The 19,794-nt window shown below is 45.6% G+C and overlaps 1 protein-coding gene across 1 annotated transcript in view; it reads left to right on the top strand.

Moving 5' to 3' along the window:
• The window catches only part of LOC115322145 (trypsin-1-like), a 106,864-nt gene that overhangs the window by 71,684 nt on the left and 15,386 nt on the right, over positions 1-19,794 (top strand). Inside the window, exons 3-5 of the mRNA XM_042292175.1 lie at positions 17,213-17,295; positions 18,233-18,327; positions 18,387-18,465. Coding sequence (XP_042148109.1) covers positions 17,213-17,295; positions 18,233-18,327; positions 18,387-18,465 — 257 coding nt within the window. The remainder of the gene's footprint in view (positions 1-17,212; positions 17,296-18,232; positions 18,328-18,386; positions 18,466-19,794) is intronic.

Here is a 19,794-nt window from a genome sequence, read left to right as displayed (position 1 = left end):
GGGCGAGTTTTAGCTCGGGACGACGTTGCAATCCTCAAGAAGTGCGTGCAGTGAACTGTTTTGACGATCCAAAAAGGAGGGCACTTTCACCCTTTTTCATCCGAAACCAGTTTACCAGTCTTTGGTAGATTATTTGCCGGCAAACAGATTTCACTGGAATGTCACCGGCAGCCCCTTTCGTATACCATGCAGACGACCCGGTTTTCCTAGAAATCTTACCCGAAACGGGTGACTCGCTTCCCTGTTTACTGACCTTTACTCGAAGCCGACGCGAAAGGAGGTGGAAGCAGAGACGAGCCGGGGGCTGGGTGTGTAATTATGGTGCCTCGCACCAAGGACGAGTCACCACGCACCCTCTCTCCCTCGCATTGGGTTCGTGGGGAAAATGCAAGAGGGTCGTTTTGCTGACTTATTTTTTTTTTTAAAGAAAACCGGTTTCTTTGTCCGTCAACGGCAACGGCCGGCCAGGAACGAACGCTCAGTCTCGGCTTCTCCTTCCATGTGTGCGACCTGTATCTTCCAAAGCAGCTGGGTGTGCAGATAAAAAGAGTATATTTTTCAGTGACCTGTTTCTTACGCCTCATTGTCCGTCCATCTTCAGAAGCATCCAGCGAGCGAAAAGGACTCTGCCCAAGATTTCTCAACGTCGGCGGATGTTCGTTTCACGCGTTCGCGGTTTTCGCTAAGCGTGCTACTGACGCCTGGTGCACCCGCGGCGACGGCATCAGAGACGACATCGGAAGTTTGCCCGGGATTTCTCAACGGCGGCGGATGTTCGTTCCGCGCGTTCGTGGTTTTCGCTAAGCGTGCTACTGACGCCTGGTGCACCCGCGGCGACGGCATCAGGGACGACATCGTGAGTGTGCCCGGGATTTCTCATCGGCGGCGGATGTTCGTTCCGCGTGTTCGTGGTTTTCGCTAAACGCGCTGCTGACAGTATACCTGTGTGTGTCCGTGTGGTGCACCTGCGCGGGTTTATTAGTTGAACTACCGTACGTCTAGGAATTTACCCAGCGGCATTGTGAGTATACCTTGAATGATATATCTTTTGCGGCAAAGAACTTGGTTGTTCCTATTTGGTCTGATTGCTTTTGTCTACAGCTGTGCAAATTGTTTCACTGGTATCGACCCTGTTAAATACATACATAGAACCTTCAGGTCTATATGGACTAGCCACTTTAGTTGTTACCGAATCGTCCAGCATCTGGTAAACATAACCAACCACAATTCACAGGCTTCCTCCTAAGTGTCTTCCGTTGACAAGGGTAAATTTCGGCCAATCTGGTGATCTTCTGGTGAATTCTGTCTTTACTGGAAGTGGAAAGAGTCCAGTAATCCAGTAAAATAGATTTTTACTGGAAATAATCTTCCGGTAAAAATCCGGTGACATTCTGGTAAAATATCTGGAACATTCCGATAAAAATTCGGAAACATTACTGTAAAACAACCGGTGACATTCCAGTAAAACGTCCGGCGACATTCCGGTAAACTACAACTTTACTGGAAGTGAAAACAGGCTCATAATCCAGTAAAATAGGCTTTTACTGGAAATGACATTTCTGTAAAAAATATTTTTTCAATGGGGGTACACATGCATTCTTCCCCTTGGGCGAGAGTGTAAGCTCTGGGCCATCATACCTAACGTCATACTTGCCAGATGCAACCGGGGTTGTCGTTTAAGGCCCTTCCAAAACAGGATACTTCAAAAATTGTGGGGGGACACGACTCCAACATAAATCGTGCGGCAGTCCGCTTCCATTTGTTTTTATTTCTTTTGCCGGGGGGGGGGGGGGGGGTTTCCTCCGTCAAATTTCACCCCTGTCCAACACGGGGGCCTTGATCCAGGCACGTAGCCGGGGGGGAGGGGGGGGGGGGGGCGGGGCCCATGGGCCCGCCCCCCCCCCCCCGCCCGAAATCGTCCATTTTGCTGGGGCCTCCTCTCCCCCCTCCCCTCATAGCATTTTGTCATAAGTGGTCCCCCCCCCCCCCCCAAAAAAAAAAAAAACAAACAAACAAATCCTGGCTACGTGCCTGCCTTGATCATGCTTATCGCATGAGTTCGGACAGCCACTAACAAGCTCTGTTGACTGTCGGTCAATCGCTGAAGGCCTCCACTGCTCTTTACGGGAAAACGGGAAAGGGAGGGGCTGTGTTCGAAATCTTCACCACCTTGACAGAAGGCCTCCGCATGGCCTCGTCTCCCTCTATGATACGTCATCAGAGTCGGATCGCGCTAACTCGGCTATTGAGCCCGCGCCCAACCTTCGACGCGCTGATTGGACGCGGGCCCCAGCCGAACACTGGCACAGCACTCGTGCCCAATCTCACGCCTTGATCGATCTGACTGTGATGGCGCTTGCGGAGGCCTTCTGTCTAGGTGGTGTTGAATAGACCCGAGCTACTCCGGAGAGTCGTGTTACTCGATAACACAGATAGAGCGACGCTGGACGCGGGTAGGTTTTTAAACGCAGTTACAAAACGCTTACCCTGGAGTACGAGCGAGTAAATTTTGAAACACGTTCTAGAATACGAGGCTTCGGCAGAACAGATGGACAGCATTAGCAGGTGACGTCTGACGTCACGTCTGACGAGCACCGAGGTCACCGAAAAGCGGTGGAAGCGCGAAGGAATATCTGGGTGTTGGCTTGGTGTTGTTCAAACAGACATCAATCACACTGCCGGACTGCCGGACGCTTTAACTTCCACGATTTTTGCCGGAGTTTTGTCGCCTCGCGATTTTATGTGTGTCCTACTTGGACAGCGAGCTTCGTTGCGTGCGCTTCTCACAGCGCACTGGTGTACTGCAGTGAAGCAACTACCGCAAAATCCAGTGTGTCAAACGTAACCGGTACTGAACCGTAATCGGAATTGAACCGCTTATTTTGCCCGAACCGGAACAGTAGCTTAACAGAAATGTTCGGCGCCTTTCGTGAACTGAGCCTGAACCGGAGCAAAACAAAAGAACCGTTCCGAACTGGTTCGCCAAACGTTTCGGCTGCGAATTTGCGATACTAGTCCGTGCGCTGTGCGCCGGAAATTCTGAGGCTTAGTGCTGCGGAGTAAGGTGTTTCCATTTATGCACAACTTTTTGTAAGCATATTTCACAAATGCGAAGGCCAATAACCGCTCTTACTGACCGCCACAAAATCGGTCTGACCCGCTCAAAGTCATGGCACCGACACGCCCGGCATAAGTCGCCGCCACGCGCTGATGGGATGACGCACCGAGCTGCCGCGGAAACAGAACGCAGCATCAAATGGTTGAAAACCCCCCGAGACTGCGGGTAAACGACACAACACTAAAAAGTCTCTAGAGACTTTTTAATGTTGTGGGGCTCGTTTTATCGAAGCTGTTTAAAAAAAGGTTGAAGGTACACCTAAGCACTTCTTTTGAGTTGTGGATGCTAAAGCCAAGCACGTCGTTTTTCCGCTCCCTTAGTTCGTCTACGGCCTACTGGCGTGGATGGCCGATCGCGAACCCTCCTCGCCGCGCTGACCCGGCGGTGGAGCTGCTGCCTCGCTCGGCGGCCAGACATTTTATTTTACCTGCGCGCTGGCGGCGCGGACCCGCAGCGCCATGGGGTGGCGGTCCTTGAAACTGACGCGCAGCGGCCAATGGGAACCTCGTTCCTTGAAACAATGACGCGCGCCGACCAATGGGACCTATCCATCAGTTTTGCTTCACTGCGCTCCATTGGGAGCGGGGAAACTATGTGCCGTTTGAATAGGCTTTTCGCGCAGCTTCAAAGCTAGGAGCCATCAGGTCGCGGCTTTACTTGGCTCCATTGGGAGAAAGGAGTTTAGATGCCGTTTGGCGCGGCTTCAAAGCTGATGACGTTGGCTCGCTCCATGGGACAGTTACTGCTTTCGCATTAAAAGGCTCCCCTATTGTCCGTCGCAACTCAAGAAGGTAGGTAAGGATGGCCGAGGACGAGGAAGCAGACGAAGCGCTAAAGTTTCCCCTCTCTTTTCCAGCGTTCCGTCTGCTTTCTCCTCCCCGGACCGCCTTACCCTCGCCCCACTTTCCTGACTTGCAACGAACTATGGCTTGCGCGTGTGTCACTAAGGCCCGTGTGAACCCCCCCGCCCCCCCCCCCCCCCCCCCTCTCATCGGTTAAAGCCTAAAGCGCGAAAAACATGTACGACGAAACCGTCCGATCCGACGTGCGGACTGCCGGAATGACCTTGAGAAGAGAGGGTTTTCGTAGCATCGGAGAGCGTTGAAAACCCTCGCCTCCGACCGTCGTATTGCGCGGTCGGACGTCGGATCGGACGGTTTCATCGTACATGTGTTTCGCGCTTAATTCGCGGCGACAGTCTGCGGCGGCTCATTACAAAAATGTTAACGCACCCGGCCCACACGTACACGCCGCTTCGCGGTGGCTGATTTCGCTAAAAGGAGGCTCATCGCCTTTTCCTCTAAACTGAGCTTCTCTATGAGGCGATTCAATAAATTGGGGTCGGTAAAACGGCGTTTCGCTAACGCCAGCTTCTCTAAATCGCATGACTCCGATCAAATTCACCTAGCCCCGGTGCGCACCCGCCGGCGGGGAAAGACCTGGACATTCTACCTAGATACCCCATGTGGCACACCCACGAGAGAGGGAGAGGGCGCGAGACGCCGGTCAACAAAAGCAAGAAATAAGCCCCACCATAGCCTCCTATATACTGACAAAGCCGGGCAGACCGCCACGAGAAGCGGCCGCCGTAATGGAAAAGGTGGAGCGGCAGACATCGGATGGGAGGAGAGCCACGTGACTGGCGTCCCGCTGCGGTGAGACTCCGAAACACACTTCTCCCGAGCGAACAAGTATGTTTCGAGTACTCGCCGCTGCAAAAACTGTGCGCTGACGTCCAGGTTCCCGGAGAAATGACACTCTGATGCTCTGTGCTACCAGATCCTCGTTCTCCAAATCTGCGAGCGGGCACTCTATGGCTCCGCCGTCGAACTGTCAGGTTTTGTGAGTATAGAGGAGGCTATGACTTCACAGAGCGGAGATCCGACCATCTGACCCCGGCAGAGCCGCCTTGACGCCTGGAGGAAGACGAAGAACGTTCTAGGGTTCTAGCATGGAAAATTACAGGCCTTTCACAAATGTTCGCATGCCTTCCGCATGCTTCATCTCCACTGCGGCGAGAGGGAAACCGTTACCGAATAAACGCTGCGCCGGCGCGGTGCTTCCGCCTCCTCCCCGCCGCTAAATTGGAGAATTGGAGAGGTCCTTCTTGGGGTTAAAATACATTCTATCATGCCAACGAACGCGACTGAGCCTGGATATACTAGATGATATCCTTTTTCTTCGGTCGTTTCACGCAGCCAAGGGAGAGCGTACACATCAGTAAAGTTCATATTGCCTGTGCATGTTTTGGAGAGGCCCTCGTCCATTCTTGCAGTTGATTTACTTGTTTTTGTGTTTAGTGACCAAGAACAGAAAAACAATAAATGAGCGTTTCTTTTGCACCGTAGTAATCCACTTCATGGCAGTAGAGGTGCGCGCATATTCGGTTGAACTTTTCCCTTTTCATTGATCCGGTATACAAACCCGTATGAACCAGTCTAAACCTTTTCGAACCGTTATGTTTTCCGCTCCGGAGCTGAACGTAAACCGAACCGAATTGTTTGAACCGTGACCTGAGCCGAACCGAAGAGAGTTTCGGTTCCACACCCTGCAAAAAGAACATCGCGATTTCGCGTTTCTTGTTTTGCCGCAGCGCAACTGTGTTCTAAGGGGAAAGCACCCTTCCAGTGTGGGATGTTTCACACGAATTCTGAATCCAGCCGTGGCAATTTACATATATATACTGGTGCGCAATATTCGGACTATAAACTTCTTTTAAATTACAAATTTAGCAAGAATAATTGACTATGGTTTAAAATATTGGTATGGTTTTTCACCTTTGTTTTGGCTATTACCTTTATACGGCTTTATATCTAATTGAGGGCACAGTCATTATATTACTATAAAACTAAATTAGCTGGAGCAGCGGATGAAAACTCTGAAACAACCTTAACGAGTTCGATGGGATTGTTTTTAGGAAAGCAAATTTATCATTCACATGGTGATTTTGATGTTATCATTCTACATATCCAATGTTATTGATGTTTTCATTTCAGTTCATTTAATTTACTTCGGGTCAGAAGAGACGGGGGTGCGGCAGATAGGCTGAAGGCCCATACCAGATAGCCTGCAACACCCAAACTAAAAAAAAAAGAAAGGGGGGGGGGGGGGAGGGGGTAGATAAACAATAAATACTAATAACTACAAAAAAAGGTGGAGGGGGTATAGATAAACAATAAGCTCTAATAACAACAATACTATACACAGTCGGGAGCGGAAAGAAACGCGAACAGCAGGCCGACGCCCCCCAGCGCCACGCCGAAGCCCGGGACCCGCCAAGCTAGGGCCGAACACATCCTACTCGAATGTGCCTAGTGGCGGAGGTGGACTGGCCACCTCTCGATGGAAGAGTTCCATTTCTTCGCGTGACGTGGGCGGGCACAAGGTGAGGCTAGTGGGCAGTGAGCGCCAGTGCGCAATGGCCCTCACCGCGAAAGACTGACGGTGTCTCTCCGTCATTTTTCAATAAACAAATAGAAAAGCTGTTTTATATCTGATTTAAAATTTGCAGGTTTATTAGAACCTTCGAAAATTGAACATAACTTCTATTTAGGTTATCCCAAGTGATTTTATTTTAACATAATTTCAGCGATATATACTTTTTGCTTTACAATTGATCTGTACCTAAAATAACTATGCACCCCGCAGTTCATTCTGCCCTTCATCATTCAGCATCTTCTGGGAGTGTTACCTGCTTCTACGCATAACTGAGCAGTTTGTTCTGTGTTCGAGGAAATCAAACCTTCCGTGCAACTGATGATAACTAAAGCTTTCACAAAAATAAAAAAAAGCAAAGTCGACTTTTTTTTTTTTTTTTTTACAGGCCAATACACGGAATTTAACACAATATTTACAGCGGTATGAATGCAAAAGAAGTGTGTGCTTTTGCTTTAAAAGTTATTTTTTCTGTTTCAAAATAAAGTTTCAGCTGCACTAAAAGGTGCTCCGAAATGACTCCGACTGATCACGTCATTGTTGATGTCACCTGACCTGTCTCGAGCCCTATACACCAATCCAGTGTCCCCGCTAAATTTAGCGAAAAATTTGACGTCACGGGACCATTTCATCGAGTCGGTTTTCCGCTAAATTTAGTGGGAAAATTGACGTCATGGACATGTCACATATTCAGTTTCCGCGTTAAATATAGCGGGGAAACTCGTGTCACGCGACGTAAGCACCAAGTCCGTTTCTCCGCTATATTGATAAAATATAGCTTCTTCAACCCCTGAAACGACTGTTTCATATCTTCTTAACAGCATTAAATGATTGCGTTTTAAAATCTGCTTTTCACGCGTTATAGATCTTTGGAGGTAAAAATCGCCTGCCTATTGTTTTCATTTCATTTCATTTCATTTCATTTTATTACCTTAAAGACCCCCTTTTAGGGGGTATTACATAAGGGGTGGGGTTACAAAAATAATCAAACATAGGTGCTGGTCTTCAGGATGAGAGATGATTGGTAACATTTTCGAAGAAGATTGATGGGCAGGTGATGGCAGCAATGTGGTGGGGAAGGCCGTTCCAGTCTGGAGCTGCTCGGGGGAAGAATGACGCAGAAAAAGTGAGAGTGCGAGCGCGTGGGCGAGCAACCTGGAGAGGATGACTGGTGCGGTGAGATATGCGTGTGGGAGGTACGATGTAAGGTGAGATACAGAGGGGGGAATTAAATAACTTGTGAAACAAACAGAGGGTAGCTATGCGGCGACGACAAGCGAGACTAAGTAAACCTGATTCGCCTTTCAGGGGTGATACGCTGGTATGGTACGAGTATGAAGAATGAATGAATCTAGTTGCGCGAAGTTTGGACTGCTTCGATTGCGTTGATGAGGTATACTTGGTGAGGGTCCCAGACGGCGGATGCATATTCAAGCTTTGATCTTATTAGTGATTTGTAGGCGAGTAGTCTTACTTCCTGAGGGGCGTGGCGTAGTTGACGTTTAAGGAATCCCAGGGTTTTGTTACCAGATGAGGTAATGTTAGTAATATGCGTACGCCAATATAAATCGCTGCAAAGGGTGACACCAAGGTATTTATATGATTCGGTTAATTCTACAGGGGTGGTAGTGATGGTATAGGGAAAGAAAAGGGGATTGCGGCGGCGGTGAAAGGACATAACTTTACATTTAGTAGAGTTAAGTGACATTAACCAACGGTCGCACCATTGCAGCACGCGGTTAAGGTCGGTTTGGAGAGCAGATTGGTCCGATACGTTAGTGATGGAATGGTAGATGACGCAGTCATCTGCAAACATGTGAATATTACAGGATAAATGTTGCGGTAAATCATTAATATATATTAAAAATAAAAGCGGACCAAGAACAGACCCTTGGGGGACGCCCGATGTGACTGGGATGAGATTAGAAGACTGGTTGTTAACTAGGACAGATTGGGAGCGGTTGTTAACAAATTCTTTGATCCATCGTAAGATATTATGGTCTAAGTTCAACTGAGCAAGATTTAGTAGCAAGCGCTGATGAGGTACTTTGTCAAATGCTTTTGAAAAATCTAAAAATATGGCGTCAGTTTGTATGTTAGAGTCGAGGTTAATGTGCAGATCATGAAGAAAGAGGGCTAACTGAGTTTCGCAGGAGAATCCTTTACGAAAGCCGTGCTGCGAAGGATGGAAGAAGTCGATCGAGTCCAGAAAATGCATGACTTGAGAAAAAATGACGTGTTCCATGATTTTACAAGGCACGCTCGTTAGAGAGATAGGGCGGTAATTTAATGGGGGTTCTTTATTACCTGATTTGTAGACGGGAACGACCTTTCCCACCTTCCAGTCTTCTGGAATGTTACCTGTAGAAAGTGACTGAGAGAATAACAAGGACAAATATGCTGCAGAGATGTGTTTAGTATTTTTTAGAAATTTGGAATTAATTTCGTCTACGCCGGCTGATGATGACAGTTTAATGTTATCAATTACTGACGCAATACCATCAGCAAAAAAAGTGACGGGAGACATTGGATACTCGGTGTTTGCAGGGAGCATTGTAAATGACACATCAGATTCTGCAGTGAAAACCGATGAAAACGCGGTGTTGAAAACGTTCGCACATTCAGCATCATTCACAGGTTCGCCCAATGCATTGATAATGGCAACAGTACGCTTTTGCTGAGGGTTTATCACTTGCCAGAATTTTCGGGCGTTTTTAATCAACATATTTGGTAGGTCCACGTGGAAAAAAGAGTACTTGGCGTTTCGGATTGCGGTTAAATATGCATCCTCAGCCGCGTAGTATTTTTCCCATGCACTAGGGCCAGCCGACAGCTTGGCTGAGCGGAAAATATGTTTTTTTTTTCTGTTTTTTAATCTTTTGAGGCTTTTAGTAAACCACGGTTTATGTTGATCTGCGTGGAAACTGAACAAGGGGATGAAATTATTTGCTAGTTCGTTTAACTTATTTTTAAAAATCAACCAATTTTCATGAATTGACTGGTTGTGAAATGTTGCTTCAAAAACTGGAAAAAAGGTGTTCAGCTCGTTATTTATAGTTTCATAATTTCCTTTATCGTACAGGCGAATTGTTTTCTTTTCGATATGACGTTTTGCAGGAGTAAGCTCAAAGACAGCATGAATAACTTTGTGGTCACTAATCTGTCGAAGGTAGTTTATGGATGATAGACTGTCAGGTTGATTGGTTAATATGAGATCTAAAATATTTGCAGATTCGCGAGCGACGCGCGTTGGTTCTGTTACCAGCTGGGTGAGATTAAAATTGAGACAAACCTCAATGAATTCTTTTTCTTCTGAGTTGCTTACAGTTAAGGGTGATGGGTCAATCCAATTAATATTTGGGAAATTAAAGTCACCAAAAAGAAGAATTTGTGCATTTGGGTACTCTGCAGAAAGTTGACATAGTAGGTCGTTTAGTTTACGGGAAAATTCGGTACTATAATTTGGTGGTCTGTAGCAGATGCCCAGTACAACTGTTTGTGGAGAAGCCCATTCTGCTCCATTCTGACAGTAACAGTTGCTCAGCAGTCCAAACATAAAAAGCAAAACAAATAGTTTTTTTTGCGTTGTAAAGTAGCCGAATCTCTCAGTGGCACATTTGAGATTTTCTAGAGATGAGACCTCGTTTGGTTTTTAAGTTTTGGGCCATTGTAGCGCCCCTATATAAATTATTTTTGACTTTTTATTGAAAACGTTTTGACTTGTTGACTCTGATTACTTTCTTTTGAATTTGACTTCCTGTTGACATGGTAAACATGAAGCTTGTTGATTTTATTGTGAAACTGTTCTAATAATTTTCTTCAACATGAGTAAAAAAAAAAAAAAACAAGAACTTTGTACCTTTTCCCTCTGCGTGAAGACGGACGGAATGGGAATGGGACGGAATTGGGATGACTATATTGACAACTATAATTATTTATATGGTTATTGCTATATTGATTGAATAAAAACACATACACGTAACTTCGTGGTTGTTATCGTATTAAGTTTTCTCTCATTCGTTACCAAAGTGACCATAGCTTTGCGGTCGCTGTGGTACACCACGATCGGTTGTACTGTTATGCCAGACATGTTCTTGCTAAAGTTTCAATCTACACACGACCGCTGGCGCGTGGTCGGCACATTAACGTCCGTGTAGCACTCATTTCAAACCGTTCCAACAGGAAGGACACAATCCACTTGCGGCTTCTCGTCGCTTTCGTGCCCATTCGCGCTATGCTCTCGCTGTCGCTCTTTGAGGGCACGTTCTTCTTTCTCAGAGCGAACTATACGCGCGTCCTGCCCATAGCAAGCCCAAAGTGCAACTGCTGATAACGTCGCTAGGGCGATGACTACGTCAGAAGAGAACGAGGCACTGCGATTGGTGGGGAGACTATGACGTTTTATTATTCTTTTCAGCCCCTCCAACCGGGAGCGAAGCGCCGCCGGCGCACAAGTGCTGTGAGGAGCGGTGACCGCGCCGCGGATTCTTGATCTACGCGCCCTGTTCGCGCACGCAAACATTTTCAGAACCTAGGTATACACGGCTTTGCTGTAAAAAAAGCTGTTGACATTAACTCTACCTTGATTTTTTTCTGCTGACCTCTTGTTGACAGTGTCATCGAAAATATTGCAGACGTTCTGTTTACTTCGTGTTGAAAATATTCAGTTGACTCTGTAGCCAGTGTCAACAGAAACGCTACAGAATTCCTGTTGACATTTAATTGAACAAAGTACATCTTCACTAGATGTCGAAAGTCTCTGACAAGGTGAAAACGGTAGAAAGGAGCTTCAGTTGTCCCGCCTCCAGCGCGAGCTTTCTACCATCGACAACGCTTCGGCGTTTCGCGCACCTCGAGCGTGCGTGCGCAGACAAAGCACGGCTGAATGCATGACGCGCGTGCTGGAGGCCAAGCGTTCGAAAGACGCGCCCTGCTGTTCTCACTTTGTAAGCGGCTATAGTGACCTTACTGACCCTATTAAACTAGTCAACTAGTAGAGAAAAGCAAAATAACTATTTTAAAGTGGAGCAACTGCCTTGACTCGCTTCATCCTCAGTGGCGCTATGCAGAGAAGTGATAAGATTTTTTCTATGAGCCGCCTTTGTGAATAGTGTTTTAGCGACTGCGACCAATTATTATTAGTTGTACCAATGCTTTTTAAAAAGAGATAGAGTCCACGAACTTCGAAGCACTATTTTCCCCTTTGACAGACTCCTGTAAAGGAGGTCGGTTATTTCGAACCTTAATAAATGCTAAGGTGGTCACGGGCCAAATGATTACCTTTAATCAGTAGGCTTTATAAGGCTCTAGAGCTGTCAATGGGAATGTGATTCAAGTGTGGAGTGCTTCATGGCGTTTGTGTTCGTGCTCGTTTCTTGTGTGTATTTGTGGGATGTAGGTATTGCGTTAAAATATCACAGGCACACCATGCCCTAACAAAATAAAATGAATAAATAAAAAAAAACTTGCGAGGTTGTTTTTACGTTATTTTGCGGCAGCTTATCTGTAGCAGAGTGAAAAGCCATAATAAGCCTCCAAAACTTTGTTGAATGACTAGCTAAAGTGTAAAACATTTGTTTCGTTTTAAACGGCTGTTGCTTTTCAGTTGAAAAGCTGTAACTTTGCGAACGAAAAGCTACAGAAATAGCATATTGTAGGTGACAGAATGTATGTTGACTTTCTATTGAAAAGTGGGCCAATATTCAAAAGAAAATCAACAGAAAAGCTAGAGAACGTTAGGTGAAAAACTGTTGACAGTTTATAAGCTCTGAGGATTTTTTTCAACAGTCTTTCGACAGAAAACCTCTACAGTTTTTTTGTAAGGGCGTTCAAGGCAAAAATTGGCTTATTTCTTGACTGTCGGGGATCGCATGGTTCACGTTCTTCCCTTTTCTTCTTCGGTGCTACACTCGGACTACACTTGGGCGTTTTTAGGACACTACGTTGGGCTCATCCCTGGGGTGATAACAAGATTGAAATTGACACCGCGCCGCTAACGTGCTTGCATTTTTTAATAAAACAAGACGAGAGCAAGCACATTGTCGTTACCGTGTCGCTTAAGTGTCGGCATTTATTCAAGTTCAACGTTTCTCGAGAAAAATCGCAACTGGATAGGTGCTCCGCTCAGTGGGCGAAGGGAGCCTAAGCTTCTCAGGAGGGAAAGAGGGAGAGGGGAAGGGGGGGGGGAGTGTATCGGAGTCACACAGACGGTCGCTTTTCTATATGAAGACGATCAGCGACAAAGCGTCTTAGTGAAAAAAACCCACAAATGGTCAACCCCTTATGCAACTTCTTTGAAGTACCTTTTGTCAAGCACTGTTCGCATATGTCGCACCCACGCAAAGTTCCCACGGTAATACATAATGTTGCAGGTATATTTATTGAACGAAGCCTCTTATGCAGTTGATTTTGCATAGTTCACTTCGCTCTTGCAACCGAGGCGTCGTGTACGGAAAAGTGACAGTCAGGCCAGGGGACACTTGCTTGTATACAAAAAAATAGGTTTACGTTCGTGTGGCACCTTAACTTGGCAAATCACAGTGCTCGGATTTCGGGTCGATGCTGGAAAGTGTCTTGAGCCGACTCAAATAGTTTATATCACTATCTGAACCCTGAGACAAGGAGAAATAAAATAGCCTACACAACGACACACAATCTCAAACGCAGGGGTGTTTATTCGCAAGGAAACAACAATTTATAGCCGTCCACACGGACAGGAAAGAGGGAAGACAAAAATACATGCCACCGCAAAGTTACCGGAACCGAGCCAGACTGACGTATCTCCACCAAGACACCACACCACCAGCAGATAACCGCCGCCAAGCTACCCGACAACGTAATCGGAATCTCCGTCAAGGCCATCTAACCCAGGCAAACAACCACACTCCCTGCCCCCGTCCCCTCCGACCCACTCAATCCTTGGCAACAACAAAAACTTGCAACAGACGGTACTTTCGTTCTTTTCAAATATTTGCTCAGTTCGAAGTTTAACCCAGACATGACGGAGCCGTCGTTGCATGATAGACGCGCAAAAGAGCACATTCACATTCTTCAGTCCGTTGCCGAAGCTAGCTAGGTCTGGCAAGAGGAAAGTGAAAATAAAAAAAAATATATATATATTTTTTTTTTACGGTTGTACGTCGCAAGGCAACACCGTCTCGTCGGAAGGAGAACGAGATTTGTGCGAGCTAAAGGTTGAAATAGGATATGAATGTTCGTACTTCATTTGAATATTTATATTCTTCTTCGGCATTAAGTGGGACATGTGACCTGTGACCTGTCTCATGCGTAAAATAATTTTTGGGCGTCCGTGGAGCAATAGAAATTGAAAACCGACCCTAGAGTTTCAGGCAAATCGAAAATAATCACGCATATGACTCTAGTGCTCCTAATATTATTCTTTTTTTTTATTCAGTTTTAAGTACAATGGTTCTGTCGTTATTGAGGGGAGACGCAATGTCCTTGCGTTTCGAATGTTTCTGGAGCGAGTAAATGTACATTATGTTAATCGTTCGTTATATAAAAAGTAGCTGTAGTCTGAGCTTTTGCACCGTCAATCTGTAGAGCCATCAAGAAAATTGCAGTGCATGAATATTGGTGGGTCAGAGGAATTGGCAAGAAATGATCGCCGCTAACTAGAAGCTACGGCCGTTGGAAATATTAGAGCGCAGCTCTGAGGCGCCCGTTTCCGGTTTGAGCGTCGTCGTCGTCGCCGTCGGCGTCGGCGTAACCGCACGCATTGGATTATGGGAATAATGCATGCGGGCGTAACCGTGCGTTGCATTTTGGAAAAAAAATTCCCCGATAAATATAGTGGGAAAATTTTCGCTAAATTTTCCCGCTAAATTTAGCGAAACATTTTTCGTTAAATTTCCCGCAAAACTTAGCGGGAAATTTTTCGCTAACTTTAGCTGTAACATTTTCTTGCTAAATTTAGCGTAAAAATTCCCCGCTAAATTTAGCGGGGAAACATTCCCGTTAAAATGGCGTGAAAATGTCCCTCTAAATTTAGCGGTAACGTTTTCCCGCTAAATTTAGCGGGGAAATCTCCCCGCTAAAGTTAGCGGTAACATTTTCCCGCTATATTTAGCGGAAAAAGTTTACCGCTAAAATTAGCAGAAAACAATTAGCGAAAAATTTCCCCGCTAGCGGAAAAATTTCCCCGCTACACTTAGAGGTGAAATTTTCGTGAAATTTAGCGACAATGTCCCGCTAAATGGGTGGAAAGCAGGAGAGATGGAGGGGAGAGGGAGGGGGCATGCATCCGTATCCTCCCCACCTCCTCCTCAAGAGCTGCGCTCTAATTCGGCCTTACATTAAAATTGTAAACGTCTTTTATTTTTTTTCATACTCCCCCCCAAGACACGAAAGAAACAAAAAAACACGCAAAAACAAACAAACGAAAAAAAAAAAAAAAAAAACAGGCAGAGAAATTATCTCAATCTGAGCAAATTTGCTGATTTCGAGACGGTATGCCTACTTGTATGTTCCTTAATTTCTTCTTTTTTTTTTTTGGTATTTTTCGGGTTGAAGTATGGCAGTCGTTTATCAGCTTGCCTATTCTTACTGTTTCATTGTTTGAAATTTACGCCAACACTTTGTACTTAACTCTTCCCTGCTCCCAAGTAACTTCAAACGGTCTTTATTTGAAGTTTAAAGTCAGGTAAAAACAAATAGCGGGAACTGACAGATAGGGTTGTTTTTCGTTTGTCAATCGCCGCTCTCTCTTTCTTTTTTTCTTACATTTAGCCACGTTTTATTCATTTCTTTTCTTCTCGCGAGTCCGGTATTATGTACACTCCGAAGTAAGATTCTGCTAACGCCACGGATTCCTCAGCCTTATGCATGCTTCTGCTGCCCACCTGCTCAAAAATGCAGATTCCCCTGCTTTGAAACAAAATGTTACAAAGCCTTTTTTTCGCCAGAGTTTCAACCATCTGAAGTTTTATATGTTGATATGTTGTTCTCGGGTGTGCGTTGTATCTCTTTTTGTGCTTCATCGCATTCACTCGAGTGATTGTGTCATGTGCCGATGCTTTTATGACCACTCTCTTGTACTCACTGTGTAATGAACGTGCCTACGCATCCGAATGTCTCATTTTATTCGTGAATTATGACATCTTGGAATATGGGGCGGTACAGTTTGTTATCGGTGACAGAAGGCTGCCGCCGCTATGGCCCTCATGCCGGTGTGCACGCACGTGCGGCAAGCAGGTTCGTTGCCCCTCCAGTCGACATATAGCGGCACTCCTTATTCGGACCGTCACTTTTGCGAAGATGGTTCTCATAATCCTGTTCTGGGCTGTTGCGACGCTAACGTTGGAAGCGAAAGGTAATGACGAATGTTTAGCAAAGTCAAATTGAAAACGAAAAGGAATTAGCATCCTGAGACCTCTACCCCATTTTATATTTTGCTTCAATTTCATTTCTCTTGTAATTTTGTGAATATAATTACTTCGTTCTAGATTACTTGCCTAATAAGCGAACGAGCATCCGAGCGGCTTAATTTATCTCTTACCTATGAGAGGAATTGATTAGACGTCTTTATTTTGTTCTATTGTAAAACACATGGTTCGCGTGTCATATTTGAGTGTTCTGGTCATAGTTTTCGTGCGCCAGTTTCGGTAATGTTATTGCTTCGTATTCATGTGTAAAGTTATACGAAGAAGTTACGTGGTCAGTACCTTAAATTGGAGTACCCTATCAGCGCGCATATACTCACTTGTGTCATGCATTCTTATTCGGTGAAACAAAGTGTGAGCAAATGTAGTCAGCAAAGTAAGATGGCGTAATCCCGCCTTGTTATCACAAACCGATGACACACATGGAGGACAGAGCATAAACCAGGTAGTATTCCTAAAGGTAAATACATCTGCAGATCAAAAGAAGCACCTATCACCAACTTGCTTTTTACGTGCAGACTAGCAAGAACTTAAAATGTAGTGCGGCAATCACCACTTGCAGTAATTATTTCTGTTACAACGAAGGTATCGCACGATGTGGCAAACTATTGTTGTGTCCGCCGCTTTCCCGATTAATTCCTATTGCTATCATAAGCGATAATTTAAAATGAAAGTCTGCGCAGTTATAAGAAGGTAATCGGAGCTGGCTACCCGATCATTTAACAAAAACTATTATTGACTTCAAAAAGCCGATTGTGCGAGATTAGGGTGACGAAGATGATCCCTCGTGGGAGACAGACCATACTTTTGTATTATGGTTTCTCTAAACATCACACTACTACTATCTTAAGTCCATGGCTAAGATTGCGGCGACACTAATGTTCGATCTATCCGCGACTTATGAAACACGTTACGAAATAAATAGGACCTCTCTACAGAGTCTGTTTCTGCGTGAGACATTGCGCGCATGCATCCGCTAGCATTTAAAGGATGAAGAAATATTAAAGGAAGAGCAGTCATAAATCATGATTTCAGCATATTAAGGAGAACAATACCATGGGGGTTTTTGAAAGCTTGCCGATTCTTTTGCGAAAAAGTAGACGGACCGACCTTCTTTAGATTGTGAGATGTGCACCCTCAGTGCACCGTAATGAGATATGCGTTTAGGCCAAGTATGTACCTAAAACATATTTTAAATATTGAATAAGTTTCGGCCACGTCATTATTTTATTTTTGTTTCCATCGGCTGAAACGCCAGGTGACGCATGTGGTGCGAGCCTTGCCAAAGGGGGACGCATTGTTGGAGGACGGAATGCCACTGAAGGGGAATTTCCCTGGCAGGTGAGCGTACTACGACGGGTATTGGGCGTCGCTTTAAGGCTGTTACAGTCGTCTGCCTGACCGATAAGAGGCTTCAATGATTGCTTTATTCTTGACTACAATAGTCAAGTCTTGACTACAATACGCGTACACTTCTTTCTATCGGTGACTGTTTTCTGTCGAAATGAGAAGAAACTGACCGACGATGTCTATACGAAATGAAACCAAAACACTGAATGGGTATTAGTGAATTAAATATTTTGTTAAAGCTACTAGGTAAATGCAAAACAAAAGACAAAATTCAATTACCGGCAACTTCTATAGAGTTTACTCGGAAATTATGGAGTGAAAGCGTGCAACTGCGCGCAGCCCCTGGATTACAGAAGTCACGTTCATACATCTTGAATGAAATATGCTTCTCCTATTTTGTAGGGAACGAACTCGTTATAGGGAGTATTCACTGGCGGCCATAGCTGTGTGTGCGAATACTGAGCGCGTGCTGATGGCGAGCTTCCACAGTTCTTTTGCAACGTGCATTCCACACCATCAAAAGTGCCGGTCTTAGCAGCCTATTGATGTGAGCTCGTTCTGAGCATGCGCTCTAAACAACACCCACAAATATGGCGCCTAGTGAATACTTCCTACACGTTATATGGGGACGAACTCGTTATTCGAGCAACTCACATTATGTCCGCTTTGTTTTTCTTTTCGGGAGGGGGAGGGGGAGGGAGGGAGCTGTTTATTTCAAGGGTCTCACATGCAGCGAAGCGCTGATGTTGCGCTGGTCTCTTGTCGTCAGCTAGTTATAGTGTGCCATGATCAACAGTTTTGACGATGCGATACAAAGCTGGTGGACGCTTCCGTCAACACGCGCGCTTGGCGCGAGTTCAGCGCTATGCGTGTGCCGCTCCACTGCGTGTGTGAAAAGGCCTTTAGCTGGCACTCTGTTCCATTGCAGGTGTCTATCCAGACCAAGAACTCCAAGTTTCATTTTTGTGGAGGATCCATCATCGAACCGGACTTCGTTGTGACCGCTGCGCATTGTGTAAACGGGCACGTATACGCTCTGGTTGGTAAGAGAAAAGCGGTGAGCAGTGTGCTTTCCTTCCCAGGACCGATCCAGCGGATATAGTAGTCCGAGCTGGACTCTTGGACCTCAATAACCCGCCCAGCTACAGTCAACTGCGCGATGTAAGTATAACTCCGTTAGAAAAATGACGGAATTTTTTGTTAATGCGAAATCAATAACTGTTTCATTGGGCGGAGCCGGCGGCGCCTGTAACCGGGAAAAACGGCACATAAATTCCACTTTTCCCATTAGCGGAGCGGAACGGCACTTGAAGTCCCATTTCCTAATTGGCTGGACGAAACGGCACCTAAAGTCCCATTGGCTGCGGCGCGTCATAGTTCCAATGAACGCCACCCACAGAGATGCGCTGTCCTTGGCGCTGCGGCCCGCGCGCAGGTAAAAGGGAGAGGCTCGCGCGCCGGCGGCCGTCGCTCTTTCCCACGGTCGCAGCGCTCCGATGTCTCGAATCAGCTTAGCGCTCCGTGGGCTCGTCGCAGTCTTGTACACGTGACTAAAAAAAAAGTAATCGATTATAATTACTATTACTCTTGGCTAAAAAGTATTCGATTAGATTACTTGATTACTCAACGGCAAAAGTAATTGGACATTACTTAAAGAAGTAATCGTTACTTTTCCGATTACTTTATTGTGTGAAGACACATCTTTAGCGCTCGTAACAATGAACTACTTCCAACCTATATTTCACATTTGCACAAGTATTGAAGAAGAAAAACTGGCTCCCTCTTCGTGGTCGTTGCACCTTCACAATGCGGACACAAGCATAGAATTCGTTTGAAGACGTTTAATGATTTGGGCGTTCGCCTGTGTGTTGTGTGTGTGGGGGGTGGGGAGCGGAGGGGGTTCTAGATCTTGTTAAGCTTGAGCAAGGGTTGTCGCTCAAAGGTTGCGTCGCTCACTTTATTATTCACATGTGGATGAGCTCGCATGTTATACAAGAGAGCAGCAGCTCCAGGATTTGAAACGGATCATGTGTAGTGATCTAGTGATCACTATACATGTGTGATCAGTGATCACTACACACTAGTGATCAGATATGTACACAATACACAACGCGTTACTGGTAACGAGTCACTTCTACATAGAGTTACTTTTTTCGATAATGAGTGAAGTATTTAGTGACTTTTTTAGAAAAGGAACGAGTAACGCACTTAGTTAATTCTAAAGCCAAGTAACGAGTAATGGTATTTCGTTACTTTTGTGGAGTAACGTGTACAACCAAATTTAAAATCCTCCTTTTATTTCTTACCTGAGTATATATTTATTCCGGCGAAGGCAGGATGGGCAACTTATAAAAACAACTTAACAGTATGACAATATAGCAACGTTAATTGCTGAACACGTCAGTAGAACTCCACAGCTGGGAATGTCCTTCACACAGCGAGAACAATAAGGTTCATTGGTTGAACCTTCTGGAATCGTGTACAGATCGA

Source organism: Ixodes scapularis, unplaced genomic scaffold, assembly GCF_016920785.2.
Source record: "Ixodes scapularis isolate PalLabHiFi unplaced genomic scaffold, ASM1692078v2 PGA_scaffold0__279_contigs__length_252992795, whole genome shotgun sequence".
Classification (NCBI taxonomy): domain Eukaryota; kingdom Metazoa; phylum Arthropoda; class Arachnida; order Ixodida; family Ixodidae; genus Ixodes; species Ixodes scapularis.
The sequence above is the reverse complement of the archived record's forward strand: the minus strand, read 5'-3'. Positions and strand labels throughout refer to the sequence as shown.